This window comes from Oryx dammah, unplaced genomic scaffold (genome assembly GCF_014754425.2).
Source record: "Oryx dammah isolate SB20612 unplaced genomic scaffold, SCBI_Odam_1.1 HiC_scaffold_11056, whole genome shotgun sequence".
NCBI lineage: Eukaryota > Metazoa > Chordata > Mammalia > Artiodactyla > Bovidae > Oryx > Oryx dammah.
Window position 1 is genome coordinate 1,320,713 of NW_024080450.1, and position 14,664 is coordinate 1,335,376.

General features: G+C 49.7%; 2 protein-coding genes across 7 annotated transcripts in view; one reads left to right on the forward strand and one right to left on the reverse strand.

Annotated features, from left to right (window-relative positions):
- Window positions 1–11,532, forward strand: part of LOC120860304 (kinesin-like protein KIF24) — a 65,075-nt gene extending 53,543 nt beyond the window's left edge. The window contains exons 10-14 of one of the 2 annotated variants that reach the window (XM_040236084.1): window positions 1,389–1,460; window positions 3,262–3,371; window positions 5,178–7,403; window positions 8,626–8,719; window positions 9,467–11,532. In XM_040236084.1, coding sequence (XP_040092018.1) covers window positions 1,389–1,460; window positions 3,262–3,371; window positions 5,178–7,403; window positions 8,626–8,719; window positions 9,467–9,607 — 2,643 coding nt within the window. In that variant the 3' untranslated portion in view covers window positions 9,608–11,532. The remainder of the gene's footprint in view (window positions 1–1,388; window positions 1,461–3,261; window positions 3,372–5,177; window positions 7,404–8,625; window positions 8,720–9,466) is intronic. The other variant, XM_040236085.1, reaches the window with a different exon arrangement.
- Window positions 11,390–14,664, reverse strand: part of LOC120860308 (ubiquitin-associated protein 1) — a 65,914-nt gene continuing 62,639 nt past the window's right edge. For all 5 annotated transcript variants that reach the window (XM_040236090.1, XM_040236093.1, XM_040236094.1 and 2 more), the window contains 3 exons: window positions 13,879–14,061; window positions 13,073–13,174; window positions 11,390–12,534 (listed from right to left, as the gene is read on the reverse strand). In XM_040236090.1, coding sequence (XP_040092024.1) covers window positions 12,394–12,534; window positions 13,073–13,174; window positions 13,879–14,061 — 426 coding nt within the window. In that variant the 3' untranslated portion in view covers window positions 11,390–12,393. The remainder of the gene's footprint in view (window positions 12,535–13,072; window positions 13,175–13,878; window positions 14,062–14,664) is intronic.

The following is a 14,664-nucleotide window of genomic DNA, read 5'->3' on the forward strand; positions in this document are numbered from 1 at the left end:
TATAATCCATAGAGTTGCAAAGAGTCAGACACGACTGAAGCAACTTAGCATGGCATGGCATGGCATCTGTGGAGTATCCTTTGGGGCTTGACTGTCTATCTCACATGGGAGACAACATGTAAAGGAGCCTGGAAACAAGCCTTAAAGAATAGGATCAAAATGTTGTGCTTTGTGAGGCATACAGAGATGCCCCTTTCTTCTTTCCTGGGTATGTCCCTTGCTTTTCCCTTAGAGCTTAGTAAAGTCTGCTTTCCATTCTGATTCAGCAAGGCTAAAGGGACCCAAGGGCTCATAGAGATTGATGGCCACACTTGGATTTGAGTATGTAAGGGGCAGGTGCAACTCAGGGGCCAGGTTTGGTTACCTGGTCATCCCTTCTAGAGAATCTTCCCAGTGGGGATATTGGACTGACTTGTAATAAGAGTGGAAATTCCTTTATACCATCTTATAACCTTGCAGCTTCTTGGATAGAGAAGGGTTAGCTGTGGACATCTATGGCTGCTGCCAAGAACAGTCACAGGAGACTCTCAAGGCTAATTACCTTTTCTTGGTGAACTCCCAGCACTGGCACTTCCAAGGGATCCCTTCCATTCTCTTCCCTCCCTTTCTTCTCATTTACTGTCGCTTACCCTAGATGCATGACTCAGAAATAGAAGATGTCTCCTCCCTGGTCTTGTCCCCTCTTTCTGATGGGCGTGTTGCCCTTGGAGATGAATATATTCAGATTTCTGCTGGCACTAGTGATGTCCAATGAGCACTTCTTTGAGAGGCTCTGCCCAGGAGCAAGTGACATACCCTTCTTTGCCTTTGGGCCACCATTCCTATTTTTTTTAATGAGGGTGTAGACCTAGGTGATTTTCGAGTTCCTTCCCAGCTCTCCCTCTAGGATTTCTCCTGTTCCATTCAGACAACTTGTATCTGAATCTACACTTGTAGCTGTACCTGCCGGTGTGCATGTGTGAGCAGGGAGGCGGGGTTGTGGCATGAGTATTTTCTCTATTTAAGTGCACCTTATAGTTGGGAAGAGTGAAAAGAGAAAGGGAGCCGGCAAGCCAGAACTGCCACCACATAAGCTGGACTCTGGGACCAATGGGAGGGTCCCTGGGCTTGTCAGTTCTGCGCTATCAGCTCTAATCCTAGGTTCACAGCCTTTAAGTTGAGAGGGGGCCGGGGGCAGGGTGCTTAACCAGGCATAGCTAGCATAGGATGATGTTTTCCAGTCTACCTTGATTGTTCTTATTGAGCAAGAAACTACCAGGGCATTTTGACTTCCTTTTGGAGGAAGGTTGCATGAGTGTGGTTTATTAAAAAAAAAAAAAAAAAATCTGATCTGTTAGTCTCACTTTGCATGTGATATTTGATGTGCTTGTTATTCTACCACTTTGCAGCTGAAGGAATGTATCCGTGCATTGGATCAGGAACACACTCACACTCCTTTCAGGCAAAGCAAATTAACTCAGGTAAAGTTAAATATGAGCTTTGCGTTCTGGTTCACTCGTGTGTTCCTTCTTCCATTCATTGAATCATTCAGGAGCGCGTCCACTGCCAGCAAGGCATGATGTGGGGGAGGGGGAGGGAGGAGGGGAGGAGTCACCTTCCGTCTAGGAGCTCTGTCTTGAAGAAGAAAGGGTATCCTCAGGCAGGGATCCCTGCAGTACACAGCAGCCAGGAAGCAGTGGTCACTGTCCAGCAGCTTTCCATTTATTTCTAACAAAAGGAAACCTTGTTGATTTAGTGGTATCTCTGAGCCTTTGAAGGGGATGGCAGTGTAGCTGTCTTGGTACTCTCTTAGTTGTAGACTTAGATAGACCAGTGTTTCAAGACAAAAAATAATGGCAGCATTTAAAAAGAATGAGATGGATTTTTGACATGTCCTTCCAGGAAAGATGACCAAGATCTATAGTTTAAAAATATGAAATGAGAAAAAAAAAAACTACACAGAAAAATTATGCATCTCTGTTAGCTGATTATTCTGAGTAGTAGGACCATAGCTTATTTTTTTCCTTCCATTTTTCTGTCATGAACATGTGCTTTATTGATAGGAGGCACCAAGGAGAGTGGCCCATGGAGGGCTCAGCCTCAGTACAAATAGCTGTGAAGACAGTTACAGGGACCCCTGGTTCCCTTTTGCACCAAGACTGCACAGTAGAGCAGACTGGGTAGGAGGCAGTCTAGGTGAGGCTCTCTGGGTTCTGGGAGCAGTTTTCACTTTGTGCAGCTAGACCAACAGCTTCACAGGAACTGGGGCAGAATCCATGATAACGTAGCTCCTAACTTATTAGAATCAGTCATCTATGGGTTAGATGGTTTCTTCTCAAACATGACTACAACTGGGGACTCAGGAAACCCTTCTTTTGGATGGTTAGTCCTGATTCTGACATTGGCTTTGTTATTTTTCAAAACATGTCCTCCACCCCCAGAAATTGTGTTCCTATTTAATTAAATCAGTAATTTAACACATAAATCCACTTACAGAATCATACGCCTTTTTCATGCAAACATAAGTTTTAGATCTTTCCAGGTACCTAAGTACATATATCCATAATTTGTTTTTATGGTTGTATGCAGTTCATAATTTTTTAGTGTTACTTGTTTATAGACTTAGAGATTTTCCAAATTTTACTATTATAATATTGTAATGAATATCCTGTGTATACTTAAAAAAAAAAATCAGTTGAGCAATTGTCTCTTTAGGATAAAGTCTTTGAAGTGTGATTGCCAAACCAAAAATAGGAACTTTTTTTTACCAGGTTTTTACCATATTACCAAACTGCCCTCCCAAAGGCATGTACCAATTCACACTGCATAGTACGTGGGCAGCATAGCAGTGTACAGGAGCACCCTTTCCCTAGACCCTCACCAGAGCAGGTTCCTGTGAGTCTTTCTTAATCTTATAGGCCCCCAAATTTTAATTTTTAAATTTAAGTTATTTATTACTTGACTGCACTGGATCGTAGTTGAGGTAACGAACTCTGAGTTGCAGCATGCAAACCCTTAGTTGCAGCATATGGGATCCAGTGGACCACCAGGGAAGTCCCCACAAATTTTAATTTTGTAAAATGGTTTCTCTGCATTTCTTTGATTAGTGGTGCAGTGAGTACCTGTTTTGTTTGTTTATTGATCATTTGTGTTTCTTCTTTTGTGAATTGCCTTTTTGTAGAAGGCGGTAGGTATGAGTATGGCCCAGTGTCCTGAACACAGTAAGTAGTCAATATGCCCTTTGTTAGTTGATTTCACTGACCTGCCTTCTGTTTCGAATAGGTGCTGAAGGACTCTTTCATTGGCAATGCCAAAACCTGCATGATCGCCAACATCTCACCAAGCCATGTGGCCACTGAACACACCCTGAATACTTTGCGCTATGCTGACCGGTGAGTCCCCCTCAGGTGTCAGAGTGGCGGGTGTGTATGTTTGTGAAAGTTGCACACACAAGGATCTGACCTTGAGCTCCCCAAACCTGTTCTTGGGATAATAATTCTACTGCCAGGGGAATGTGCAACTGGCCATGTGAAGAATGTGTTTTGGTAGGCCCTGTCATTTTACAAGTGTGAATGTGACAAGAGGAAGGTGACATGTTCCCTTGTTCAGGAGACAACTCCATCAGTGGCTCTTAAATAGCTAGCCGGAGATGAAATATTTCTCCAGGGTGGAAGGCTTCATGAGGTTTTCTTCCTGCCAGCCTCAGCCCTAACTGTTAGGGATAGAGTACCTATTATTTGTCAAGGCAGAAGTACTCAGAGCTATGTAGGTCCAGAAGAGATCAACCTTGTTTTATGGAAGGAGAAACTGAGGCCCAGAAAAGAGGAGGAACCTTAAAAGGGCTCACTGGGCGTTGGTGGCAGAACCAGTGCCTCTGACTGCCAGGCCAGGGCTCCAGTGACTTTGGCATCTGCCAGGGCCCCTCCCACTTTTACCCAGGTCAGGTGTCTCCTCCTCGTTTGACAGTGCTCTCGTTACCATCCTTTCCTCTGGCTGCTTTGCTGCCTGGTCCTACCATACAACACCTCCTCTCAGTCTCTCAGAAGCTGTCTCCAAAGTTAACAGACTATTTGAGGGGAACCTGGTTTTCTTAAAATTGCTGTTGAAGAATCTTTTGTATCTGTGGCATTTTATGAAACTCACTAGGAAGGAAAGATAAGCTATCATTTAAGTTCCATGAGAACAGAAACCTTATCTTTTTCTCTACTGTCTCTGTCCTGCCTAGACAGTACTTGGTACCTAGTAGATGTGTTATTAATATTTGTGAATGAAAGGAGGAGCTCCCCCTGGGCGTCAAGGGCTTGAGTGATGTTCTCTGTGTACTTTATCTCAGTTCAATAGGAGAGACCATTTACAAAGTGGCTACTAGAATGGACTCTAGAGTGAAACTGTCTTGGCAGTACCCTGCCTCTGCCGCTAGCTAGCTGAGTGATCTTGGCGAGTTTTCAACTTCTCTGGGCACATTAAGTTCCCTTAATGTGAACACGGATAATGATAGCACCTACCTCATGTAACAGTTACATGGATTCAGTGAGGTGACATGTGTGAAGGGCTTAGGGCCATACCTGGCACAGAGTGAACACTCATATATGTTAACTTCAACAACAATAGTAATATTATAGGCATATGCTCAGTCGTGTCTGACTCTTTGTGGTCCCTGGACTATACAAGTTCCTGTCCATGGAATTTCCCAGACAAGAATACAGGTATACTGTGGAGATGCTGCAACGTTGGTTCAGACCACTGTGATAAATCACACTGAAGTCTCAGATTGGTTTCCCAGTACATGTAAAAATTATATTTATACTATGGAGTTTATCATGTGTACAGTAGCATTATGTTTTTAAAAAACAATGTACATACCTTAATTTAAAAATAATCTTGTTGGAAAAGTGGCACTGATAGACTTGCTCTATGCAGAGTTGCTATGAACCTTCAGTTTGTTAAGAAAAACACTCTCCTGATCATGGAATATTGGATGCACGCTAATATCCTCAGAGAAGACACTGATCTTTGTTCAAGTAAAGCGACGTATTTCATGTTGAAATAGAATATCCTCTTTATTCTTTCCTTTATTCTCTCCCAGATGAAAAAATAATTCCCAGTTCTTGTAATACTTTTCTTTGGTTTTTGTTTTCTCTGAAAGCTATACGAAGGGAATTCAGGAATGTACATTAACATAAAATGGTCATTTACAGGGTCAAAGAACTAAAGAAAGGCATTAAATGTTGTACTCCAGCTAACAGTAGAAATCGAACATCTGGAAACTCTTCTAACTCTTCTCCAAAACGAATTCAGAGCTCTCCTGTGGCCCTGCCAGGGGACAAATGTTCTCCCAAAAAAGTCAAGCTGGGCCTTCAGCAGCTGCTCACAGTGCCATCTGGCTTCATGAGAGGGAAGGCCCATCCTCTGGCTAGTCACCCAGCCAACATCCCTTTTGCTTCTGTACCTAAGGTTCCTGGCAAAGAGGGTAGCTCTCGAGGGAGTCCTCCCCGAGAGTGGGTCATTCAGACTATCTCTAGCAAAGGAACCGTGCTGTCTGGACATGTAGCCATAAAAAGGGCAGAAGAATCAGCTGCATTATGCTCTGAGAAAAACGCAATTGGCAACAAAACCGCCCTAGGCTGGGGAAGCAGGGCGCCAGGCCCAGGAGGGGACCTGGCCCATGGTAAGCCACCCTCCCGGTGCAAGAAAGTGCAGACTGTGCAGCCTGTGCAGAAGCAGCTTGTGTCTCGAGGCGAGCTCTCCTTTGGCAGCGCCCAGCACTTAGCAGAGTACGGTCAGGGCAGCAAGGAGGGCGCGCCGAGCTGGCCTGCCTCTGAAGCCTGGACCAACAACATCCCTGAGCAGCAGGAGGCGAGGGAGGAGCATTTGCGCTTTTACCACCAGCAATTCCAGCAGCCACCTCTCCTCCAGCAGAAGTTACAGTACCAACCCCTCGAAAGGTTTTTATGCCGGTCCCGGCCCCCAGAGGGGCAGCTCCAGAGTGACATCCCTCCTCCCTTCCACCCTCATCGTGCTGAGAGTCATGATAGAGCCCAAGTTCCCCAAGCCGAGGACCCTGATGACAGTGACTTCAGTGAAGATTCTTTTTCACATGTCTCCTGTCAGAGGACCACAAAGCAGGGAAAGAGCCCGGAGAACAGCGAAGGCTCATTCTTCCTTCATCAGAGGGAGCAAGGTCCTGAGGAGCAGATGGCTGAAAGGCAGCAGAGTCTGTTTCTCAGCCCAGATGGTGACAAGGAGGGTGTAACTAGAAGCTGGGTGTACTCCAGGGACCCCGCAGGCCACAGAAGGATAGCACTCGATCACAGCCGCAGCCCAGGTCAGGTGCCCTTGGACTGGAGCGGAGAGGAGGACTCAGGCTCCTCAGGGCCTCCTCCCAGAGAAGACCTGGCAGGGAAGCCTTACTGCTCACAGGTGGACTCTGTATATGATCGGGAAGGAGGTGGTGGCCCTGCTTTTGACCTCAGACAGGAAGCCTTCAGAAGTGAGGTTCCTGGGCAGGCCGAGGGCAGCTTGCCATCCCTGGAGGAAGATGGTTTCACTTGCTCACTATCCCACATTGCAGTTCCTGGATCCCCAGACCAGAGAGATACAGTGAGCACACCCCTGAGAGAAGTCAGTGAAGACAGCCCAATTCTGGAGACCAGACCAAGGAAAAACAGTAACCCTTTCCAAGGAGAAGACTCTAATGGTGAATTAGGCACGTGCTCTGAGTATGCTTCTGGACTGATGGCTCCGCTCACCATGTCCCTCCTGGAGAGCCTGGATGATGGGGGCGCTCCTTCCTGGGAGCAGCCGGCCCAGGATGGAAGTGCGCGTGGTCTCGTGGCAGTGGACACAGAGGGGCCAGCATTGGGCTGCGCAGTGTCATCAGGTGATCCAGAGGCGGTCCTGCCAACATCTTCGGCAACTGAGCACCTGTGGCTCTCCTCATCTCCCCCCGACGACAAGCCTGGGGGCAGTCTTCCAGCTCTGTCCCCATCACCCATCCGTCAGCACCCACCTGATGAGCTGCCCAACGGGGAGGCTGACCCGGGGGAGGCCTGCCAGAGCAGAGGGACCGCACTCTTCTCCCGGGGGCACCGTGATGCCAATGCTGAGACAGAGCTGGACAGCTCCCAGGGTTTCCTGGGAAACCCCTTCCTCACCTTACATCCTGGAGGACCTCACGCTGGGCCTACACTCATCCTCCGAGCAGGAAATAGTGATGTGGCTGACCAGCCCAGGGCCCAGGAGAGAAAGCAGCTGACTGGGCCCAGTTGGCCGGAACTGGGTTTCTCCACAGACCCCGTCACTCTGTCTTGCTACAATGAGGACATCACATGGCTCAAACATAGGCCAATCCCAAGGTCCTTAGCAAGGCCAGGCTCTCCCAAGAGCACCGGGAAACTCCGGCAGCCTGCCCTGGGACATGCACAGTAAGTTGGACTCGGCTACCTAGACTTGGGCCCTTTGGCATCCCTACTCCCACGCCAGCTTATTGTTCTGTCTGTTCTGGGAATAGTTATGGTTGGCTCAGGGACAAGCTGTTTGTCCACCTTTTCAAGGGAGCCTGCCTAGATGCATTTGACATGGGCAGTAGGAGTAAAATGTATTGGAGCAGGCCTGCCAGGGTGGGTGGGCCCCCAGGGTGGGTGGGCCCCCAGGGTGGGTGGGCCCTCAGCCTGGGAAAGCTAGATGTGAGGGAGAGAAGGGAGGATCTGATCCTGTGACCAAGCCTGAGACCCGAGGTGAGACCAGAATCCTCTTCATTCTGGTGGGTATGTATTCCTGGAAGTGCTGTCCCAGGACACAGCAGCAGCAGACTGTGCCCCCAGAGCCCCAGCATTCTAGGCACCTTCTAGGATGGCAAAGGTAGGAAACAGGGGCTGCTGACTGTGCTGCTTTCCCCAGAGGAGGCTGGATGGTGCAGCAGAATGAGACTGCCTTGGAGGATGTGAAAGGAGCGGGGCTCGAGGGCTAGAGGCGCAGGACGGCAGGGTGGCAACAGATGCTTCTCTGTGAGGCCGCAGCCCTCCACTCTGGCTCGACCCCCAGGGCCAGCTGTCTGTCTGCTCACTGGGGCTCGGCCTGGGCCTTTGGCAAAGAGAAGGGCATGCAGGGATGTCCAGGGCAGGAGCCCACCTATAGCCAGGGGACAATCATGCTATTGTGTGGTCTCTACCCATAAGGGGGTCTGACAGAAGGCAGATCCTCCAGCTTCTAGCCCAGACTCCCTTGCTCTGGTCCCTGAACTCCCCTCAGAGAGGAGAAATGCCCACAGGCTAGGTGGTAGGCTCTACCTTGTGCCACGTGCAGGCTGCAGTGGCACAGCCTTTAGCTTCTGCGCAAGGAAGCTGTGAGCAGCTCCAGCGGAGGAGAAGCAGCATCCAGCCCTGTCTCTCAGTGAACCCAGGACGCCCTGGGGGGCAGCTCCCAAAGCCACTGTCTCTTCCCAGTACCTCATGGCTACTCCCTAGTCCCTTGACAAGCCCTGAAAAGAACGGGTGAAGAGGCAGGAGATGGTGGGGAGCTCGTTCCCATCAAAGCCTCGACCTCTTTGGGAAGCAGCAGCTCCTGGCCTAGAAATGAGGCTCGGTTCCAGAAAGCTGCCCATGAGATGGGAGGCCCAAGGCTGACAGCATCCCTTCTGCTTCCCAGGCAGGTGGTCATCCAAGCACACCAGGAACAGCTGGATGAAATGGCTGAGTTGGGCTTCAAGGAGGAGACTCTGATGAGCCAGCTGGCTCCTACTGTAAGTGGTCTTGGCTTGAGCCTCCAGGGCTGTTGGGACTTAGCCTGCAGCTAGTTTGAAGTTGTTTAGTCACTAAGTCATGTCTGACTCTTCTGCAACCCCATGGACTGTTGCCCACCAGGCTTCTCTGTCCATGAGATTCTCCAGGTAAGAATACTGGAGTTAAGTTGCCATTTCCTTCTCCAGGGGATCGCCCCGACCCAGGGATTGAACCCACGTCTCCTGAATTGGCAGGCCTGTTCTTTACCACGGAGCCACCAGGGAAGTCCCCCTAGTTTGATAGTCATCCCTGTTTCCTGCAGTGTGTGCAGAAAGGGTCTGCTGCCACACTGTAGCTTTGCTGAGGCTTTGTTCCTTCTCTTGCCACTCCTCTGAGCTGGCTTGAGGGGTGCAAGGACAGGTGGGAGATAGCGTGACACTCCCCATTCCCAGGCCACTGTTTCCAGCCTCTCTCCGGGCCATTCTGCCTTCCTAGTGGCTTGTTGGAGGCCCCTCCCTGTGATGGTAACAGTGACTTGCCTTATGCAGATCAGAGGTACTTCTAGAAAAACACCCTTTTGCCCTTTAAATACTTCTCTGTAGAGAAGGGGGCCCACCCTATGCCATGGTGACTATCCTGCAGGTTTTCCAACTGGAGGAAGGGCCTGGGCTCTGAAATCCTCCTGCAAGAGAAGGGATTAGAAAAGCAGATATGACAGAGGGCCAGTAACAGCAAAAGCTCCATTTGACCTTTGTTTCCTTTCTCAGGATTTTGAAGGTTTTGTGATTCAGTTAGATGAAATCATGGTTCTGAAGTCCAAGTGCATCCAGAGTCTGAGGAGCCAGCTACAGCTATACCTGGCCTGCCACAAGCCAGCTGCAGGCCCCGAGAGGACAGCGGTGTCTTAGATTGGAATTGGTACGGGGTGGCTGGGCTCTCAAGAGCTGGAGGGGCCTCCACCAGGTCCCCCTGCACATCTCGGCACCCACTCCCTTGTCCCTCCCAGCTGGTCGCTCCCTCACCACTCATGGCCTGGGTCCCAGCTCCTCTCTCAGAGCAAGCATCTGTCCAATTCCAAGCACAGGGGCTTCTGCAGGGAAGGACAGATGAGCCTGAACAACTTCTAATAGGTCTCCCCTTTTCTTTGGGGTTGATGATTTGTGTTACTGACCCTTTGTGGAAACACAGTTGGGTCTAACAACCCTATAGATGTTTCTGAATTTGGGGGTCTGAGGATGGGGGGGCGGGGTGGTCAGCGGTAACCTACAGGTTGGAGGTCGCAAGCTAGGGGACAGGACATGCTGAGCCTAGAGGTTTTACCAGCTGGATTCTGTGCCTTCCTCCAGGACTTGGTCAAAACTAAAACGCTGGTGCCTAGTGGGGTGGGGGTTGGGTGAGATCTGCCCCACCAGCCCTTGGGAGGTTAGCTTTTGAAAACGTAAAATGAATAAACCGTAACTTGACGTCTATAACAGGAGCAGATGCGGGACAGGTCTTTTGCTTCCATTTCCCCTCCCTCTCTGCAACCCAGTATTTAGACGGAAGAGGGTGCTCGCATCACTGCATTCTTTCCCAATCTGCCTTTTCCTGAGACCATCTGCCTGCATCATATTCCTAAGTCCTATCTGTGAGTCCTCACCCACCGTACTCCCCCACAGAATAGTTGAATGGCTGGAGTATCTCAGGCAAGTCCATCTCCTAGCCTTACCTTTATCCAGGGTCGCCCTGGCCATCTACTCACCCTTGCAGTGGCCTGTGTTCAGTGCCTTGGCATTAAGCGCTCTGGCCAGTGAGACTCTAAAGCAGTTTTACACACATACATGCACCCCTTCATGTGAGTTGTTTGCTGTGTATCTTTTTAGCAGAAAGAAGCTTAAGAAATACCAGGTAGTCCATCACTTACCAAGGCCACCTTGGATCAAGTTGAGATTCACATGTCAAAGCCTTGGCCCTGACACCCATTTTGATATGAAGTTTTGGTCTCTTGTAGAAGTTAAAGGATAACTTCTACAAATTTTAAAAGAAGGGTTTAATTAATTTTAAAGGCCAGAAGAGGGGCCAACTGGCTTTCTGAGACAATGGCCACGCCTCATCTGACCACCAGAGGGCGGCCTCTTTCCAGCTTACTGCTTCCGAGCCCAAAGGTTCTGTATCCTCACATCATCATCACTACAAAAATGAGAGACCCATCCAAGCCAAGAGCACAGGGAGGACTGTGGGGGAGAGAGTATTACAACTAAGGACAAGAAGCTAGGGATAAATCTAGTACCACTGAATACAACAGCACCACTGAGAGCTAGTGAAGCAGTCTGAATCCCCGTCCTACCTGTGGAACACATAAATATGCCTGATGCTGCTCACAGGACAAGGGACTTAGTCCTCACTTCTGAGTGCATCTCCCAAAGGCCCAGCCTGTCTCACTTCCACAGTCAGTCTTGCAGGAAGGCACATGTCTATGTCCTTAACCCAGAAACCAAGCTATGTCAGGTTTAAACAGACCCTTGTGTCTAGGCCTGCCTTTCCAAACCAAAAACCTGGGTTGCACAGGCCTAAGAGTTGGAAGAAAGGAGTGAAATGACAGAAAATGGTTAGCTTCTGTTCCATCCCCCAGCAAATCTGCTTACCACTCACTAACCTCCACCCTGCAGCGAAACATTCCTTGGCAATAAAGAAATCACCACAACAGGATATACCTTTTAGATTTTTATTAGTAGTTCTCTCTGAAGAATCAAAATAGTTAGCAAATTACTTTAGATTCATCAAGACTGTATATCCTTTGTATTTAGATCTTTAATGATGTACAACATAATACAAAACCAACCAAAGAGACTGATTTCTATGACTAGGTGTTATTCGTTGTGTTGTCCTAGAGCAGGGGCTGGAGGGAGAGGCTGTTCTCCAGGGAGAACTGAGGTGGAGTTAGTGCTGGGGGACTAAATCATGGCCTGCTTTTCCTCCACTTGATGTGCTGGGAAGGGACAAATGATTCCTTAAACTGACAACTGCTTCCTAGAGTAGGGGGCTCTAAAATCCTGGGTAGCAGAAGATTGTAGTCCAAACCAGGCCAAAAGAAACAGGCTGGGGCAGGGAAGTGTGGTAACTGCTTGGCATAAAAGGCAAACTCAGGGCCCCAAGGGTTAAAGGGCATTCTCTGCACCTCAGAGACACTGCAGAACCAGTGTCACACTAAGTGACGTTGTTAAAAAGGGAAAGAAACAGAACCCTGGAGGAACCTTTCAATTGCACTCAACTTGGATTAGAGGTCAACCCACTCTTGCGGACGAGGGAACATTCAGCCCCGAAGCAGCACTGAGTCTGGCCCCACCACCTCCTGCTCCCCAGCTCCTTTTGGCAGCTGGGCCAGGTTTCAGCTGAAGCCATACAGATCCCAAAAAGACCAGAGAAGTCGATCTGGAGGGCCAAGGCGGGAAGGACACTTCTCAGGATACAAATACTTTTAATATGGAAGGAGCCAGGACAGTTCTGGGGGCATGTGCATGCCCAAATCTTACCCACTTTCTCCCCAGCTCAGGCAGGACCTAGGCTTGTAGAGACTTGGCAAGCAGTCTCCACACCTGACCTTCCACCCCCAAAAGAAAACCTGGAAGTGTGCCCCTTCTCCTTCCCCACAGGTGGGCTCCTCAGGGCCTCCTGCAGGGGTGGTTCTGTGGCAGGGCCTAGGCAGGGCCTCATCTCAGCTGGCTCCTGCCCGAGCCATGAGGTCTTCCAGAGCATTGTCCTGGTCGTTGTTGTGTAATAGCAGAACTTCCTTAATATCTTTCAGTTCAAAGCCCATTTCCTTAAATTTGCTCATTAACTGAAGAAACTCCATCATCTAAAGAGAAGAGAATACAGATTCAAGAAAGGGTTCTGGCCACATAGCACAGCCGAGTAGCAAAACACATGCCTAAGGGGCTGCTTGGGAGGGCATCCTTGCCGGAGCCTCTCAGGGCCCCGAGCAAGCAGAGGATGGCCGTGGAGGAAGACAGGTTGATGCCACAGCCAGTCATCCCTCAGGGGCCACACCCAGGCCCCAAATCTTACTGACCTTCATTCAGGTCCCATCATTGACATCCATGCTCCCATCCAGCCTAGGCAAAATGACTAGACATCTCCCCCATCACCCGAAAGTACAGCTTTTGCCCAAGTCATTTTTTCCCATCCCTTCCCTGGGATCGTTGACGGTCTTCAATCTGATACTTCCATGTGAGCCAAACATCCACATGCCTGTCTGGACACAGGAGATTCTTGCTCCAACTAGTTCTGCCTACAGTCAGTGGGAGGGATGAAGGCTGTGGAACAGGAGTGCCCTCAAGACAGACTGCTTTGTCCCTTCTTTCTAGAAGGTTCCCATGAAGCATGGAGGTGCCTACCTTTTCCTCTGAACACTGCTGCATTTCCAGAGCCTCCTCCACCAAAAGAGGGTCAAAGCCCTTCTCACAGAGCTGTCCATGTGCAAAGAGATAGTCGAGAATCTAGAAAACAGAAAGGGTTTAGCACCTACTGCCACTGTTTTCTGTGCTTCCCAAAAGTCTTACACAAATCAACACATCTGCTCCCCACCTTGACTATTACATCCTGGATAGGACTTGACTTTGTACCTTGAACTGTGTCCAACACAGCAGGACCCCAGTGACTATTTGCTGATAGACACACCCTTCTAAATATGCATTCACAGTCTTCAAAGGAGTTTCTGTCACAGCTGACTCACATCTCCCAACTGACGTCAACCCCACAGCCTGGGCAGGATATTCTCCTAAGAAACCACCCAAGTCAGAAAGTGCCCCCAAAGCTTAGGGCTCCAGTACCCTGTATTAGAACTGCCTGGGTGCTTCTGACAGGATAGACATTTGTGGAAGACGACATCTGACCATACTCAAGCCTATTCTGCCACTGCCTCGGGAGAAGCAGAGGAGAAGACAGGTAACTGGGTAGGGTAGTCCTCAACGCCGGTACTCCCAAGTCTGCCCCTCAGCCTAGGTCCCAGAGCCCCCAAAACAGAAGCACTGCTGGAAACTCCCAACAAAGCCCCCCTGAATCCTGCCCGCCCTCCCTAATCACAGGAAAAGATAATGGTGCTGTGAGTCTGAGGGACTCCAGGACAGAAGCAGGACACTTCCAGCTCCCAAGATCAGGGGCCTCTCCCCTGCCCCGGCCCTATGGCTGACCAAGCACTCACCTGCTCAATATTCTCTCCTTTCTTCTTCATGGCTCTCAAGACACACTCGTATGAGTAGCCCATGCTGACCACTGTCTCCACACAGTGCCGCTCGCTGGGGGACAGCGCCTGCAGTTCAGAGTAAGCCTGGGGACAGCTGGGAGTGTTGGGCACTTGTGACACTGAGAGATTAGGAGGTGTGACCTAGTGGGGGGGAGAGAAAGGATTAAGGCAAGCAGACAGACCCAGGCCCCGGAAGACAAGTCACTGAGGTGGCCCAATCCAGGGGGTTATCAATCCTGACCTAATCAAGCCTCCAGTCAAGTAACCTGTGTGCAAGAAAGGGCCAGATTTCTGGCCAGACATCCTGAGGAAGAACAGAGAGGGGCAGGGGAGCTCCAGCTGAGGGACAGAAAAGTTGGAAAGACACCTGACCTCATCCCACCTTGCAGAGTGAGGACGCACCATGAAAGCACGTGCCCTTCCCTGCCCAAATCCCCTGGGTTTGTAGTGGAGAAAGAAGTTCTGAAAACCGCCTTTGGTAGCACCCTGCTGGCTGCTACGACTTTTCTCCAGGGCTCCATTATCCCTTTCCTAAACTGCTGTATCTGACTACTAGAGGGATCATTAATCTCAAATCCCCTCACTCTGGAATTGACTGTCCCAGTAACCGTGTCCATCACATCCCAGTGTCCGTCGTCACGTCTATCACTGGGCTGGTAGATGGCCAGCTCAGGGCTCCCATGCTCTGCTACAAAAGCAAGGCTGAAGACTACAGCCCCTCCAGGCTGTACCCTCAAGGACTGG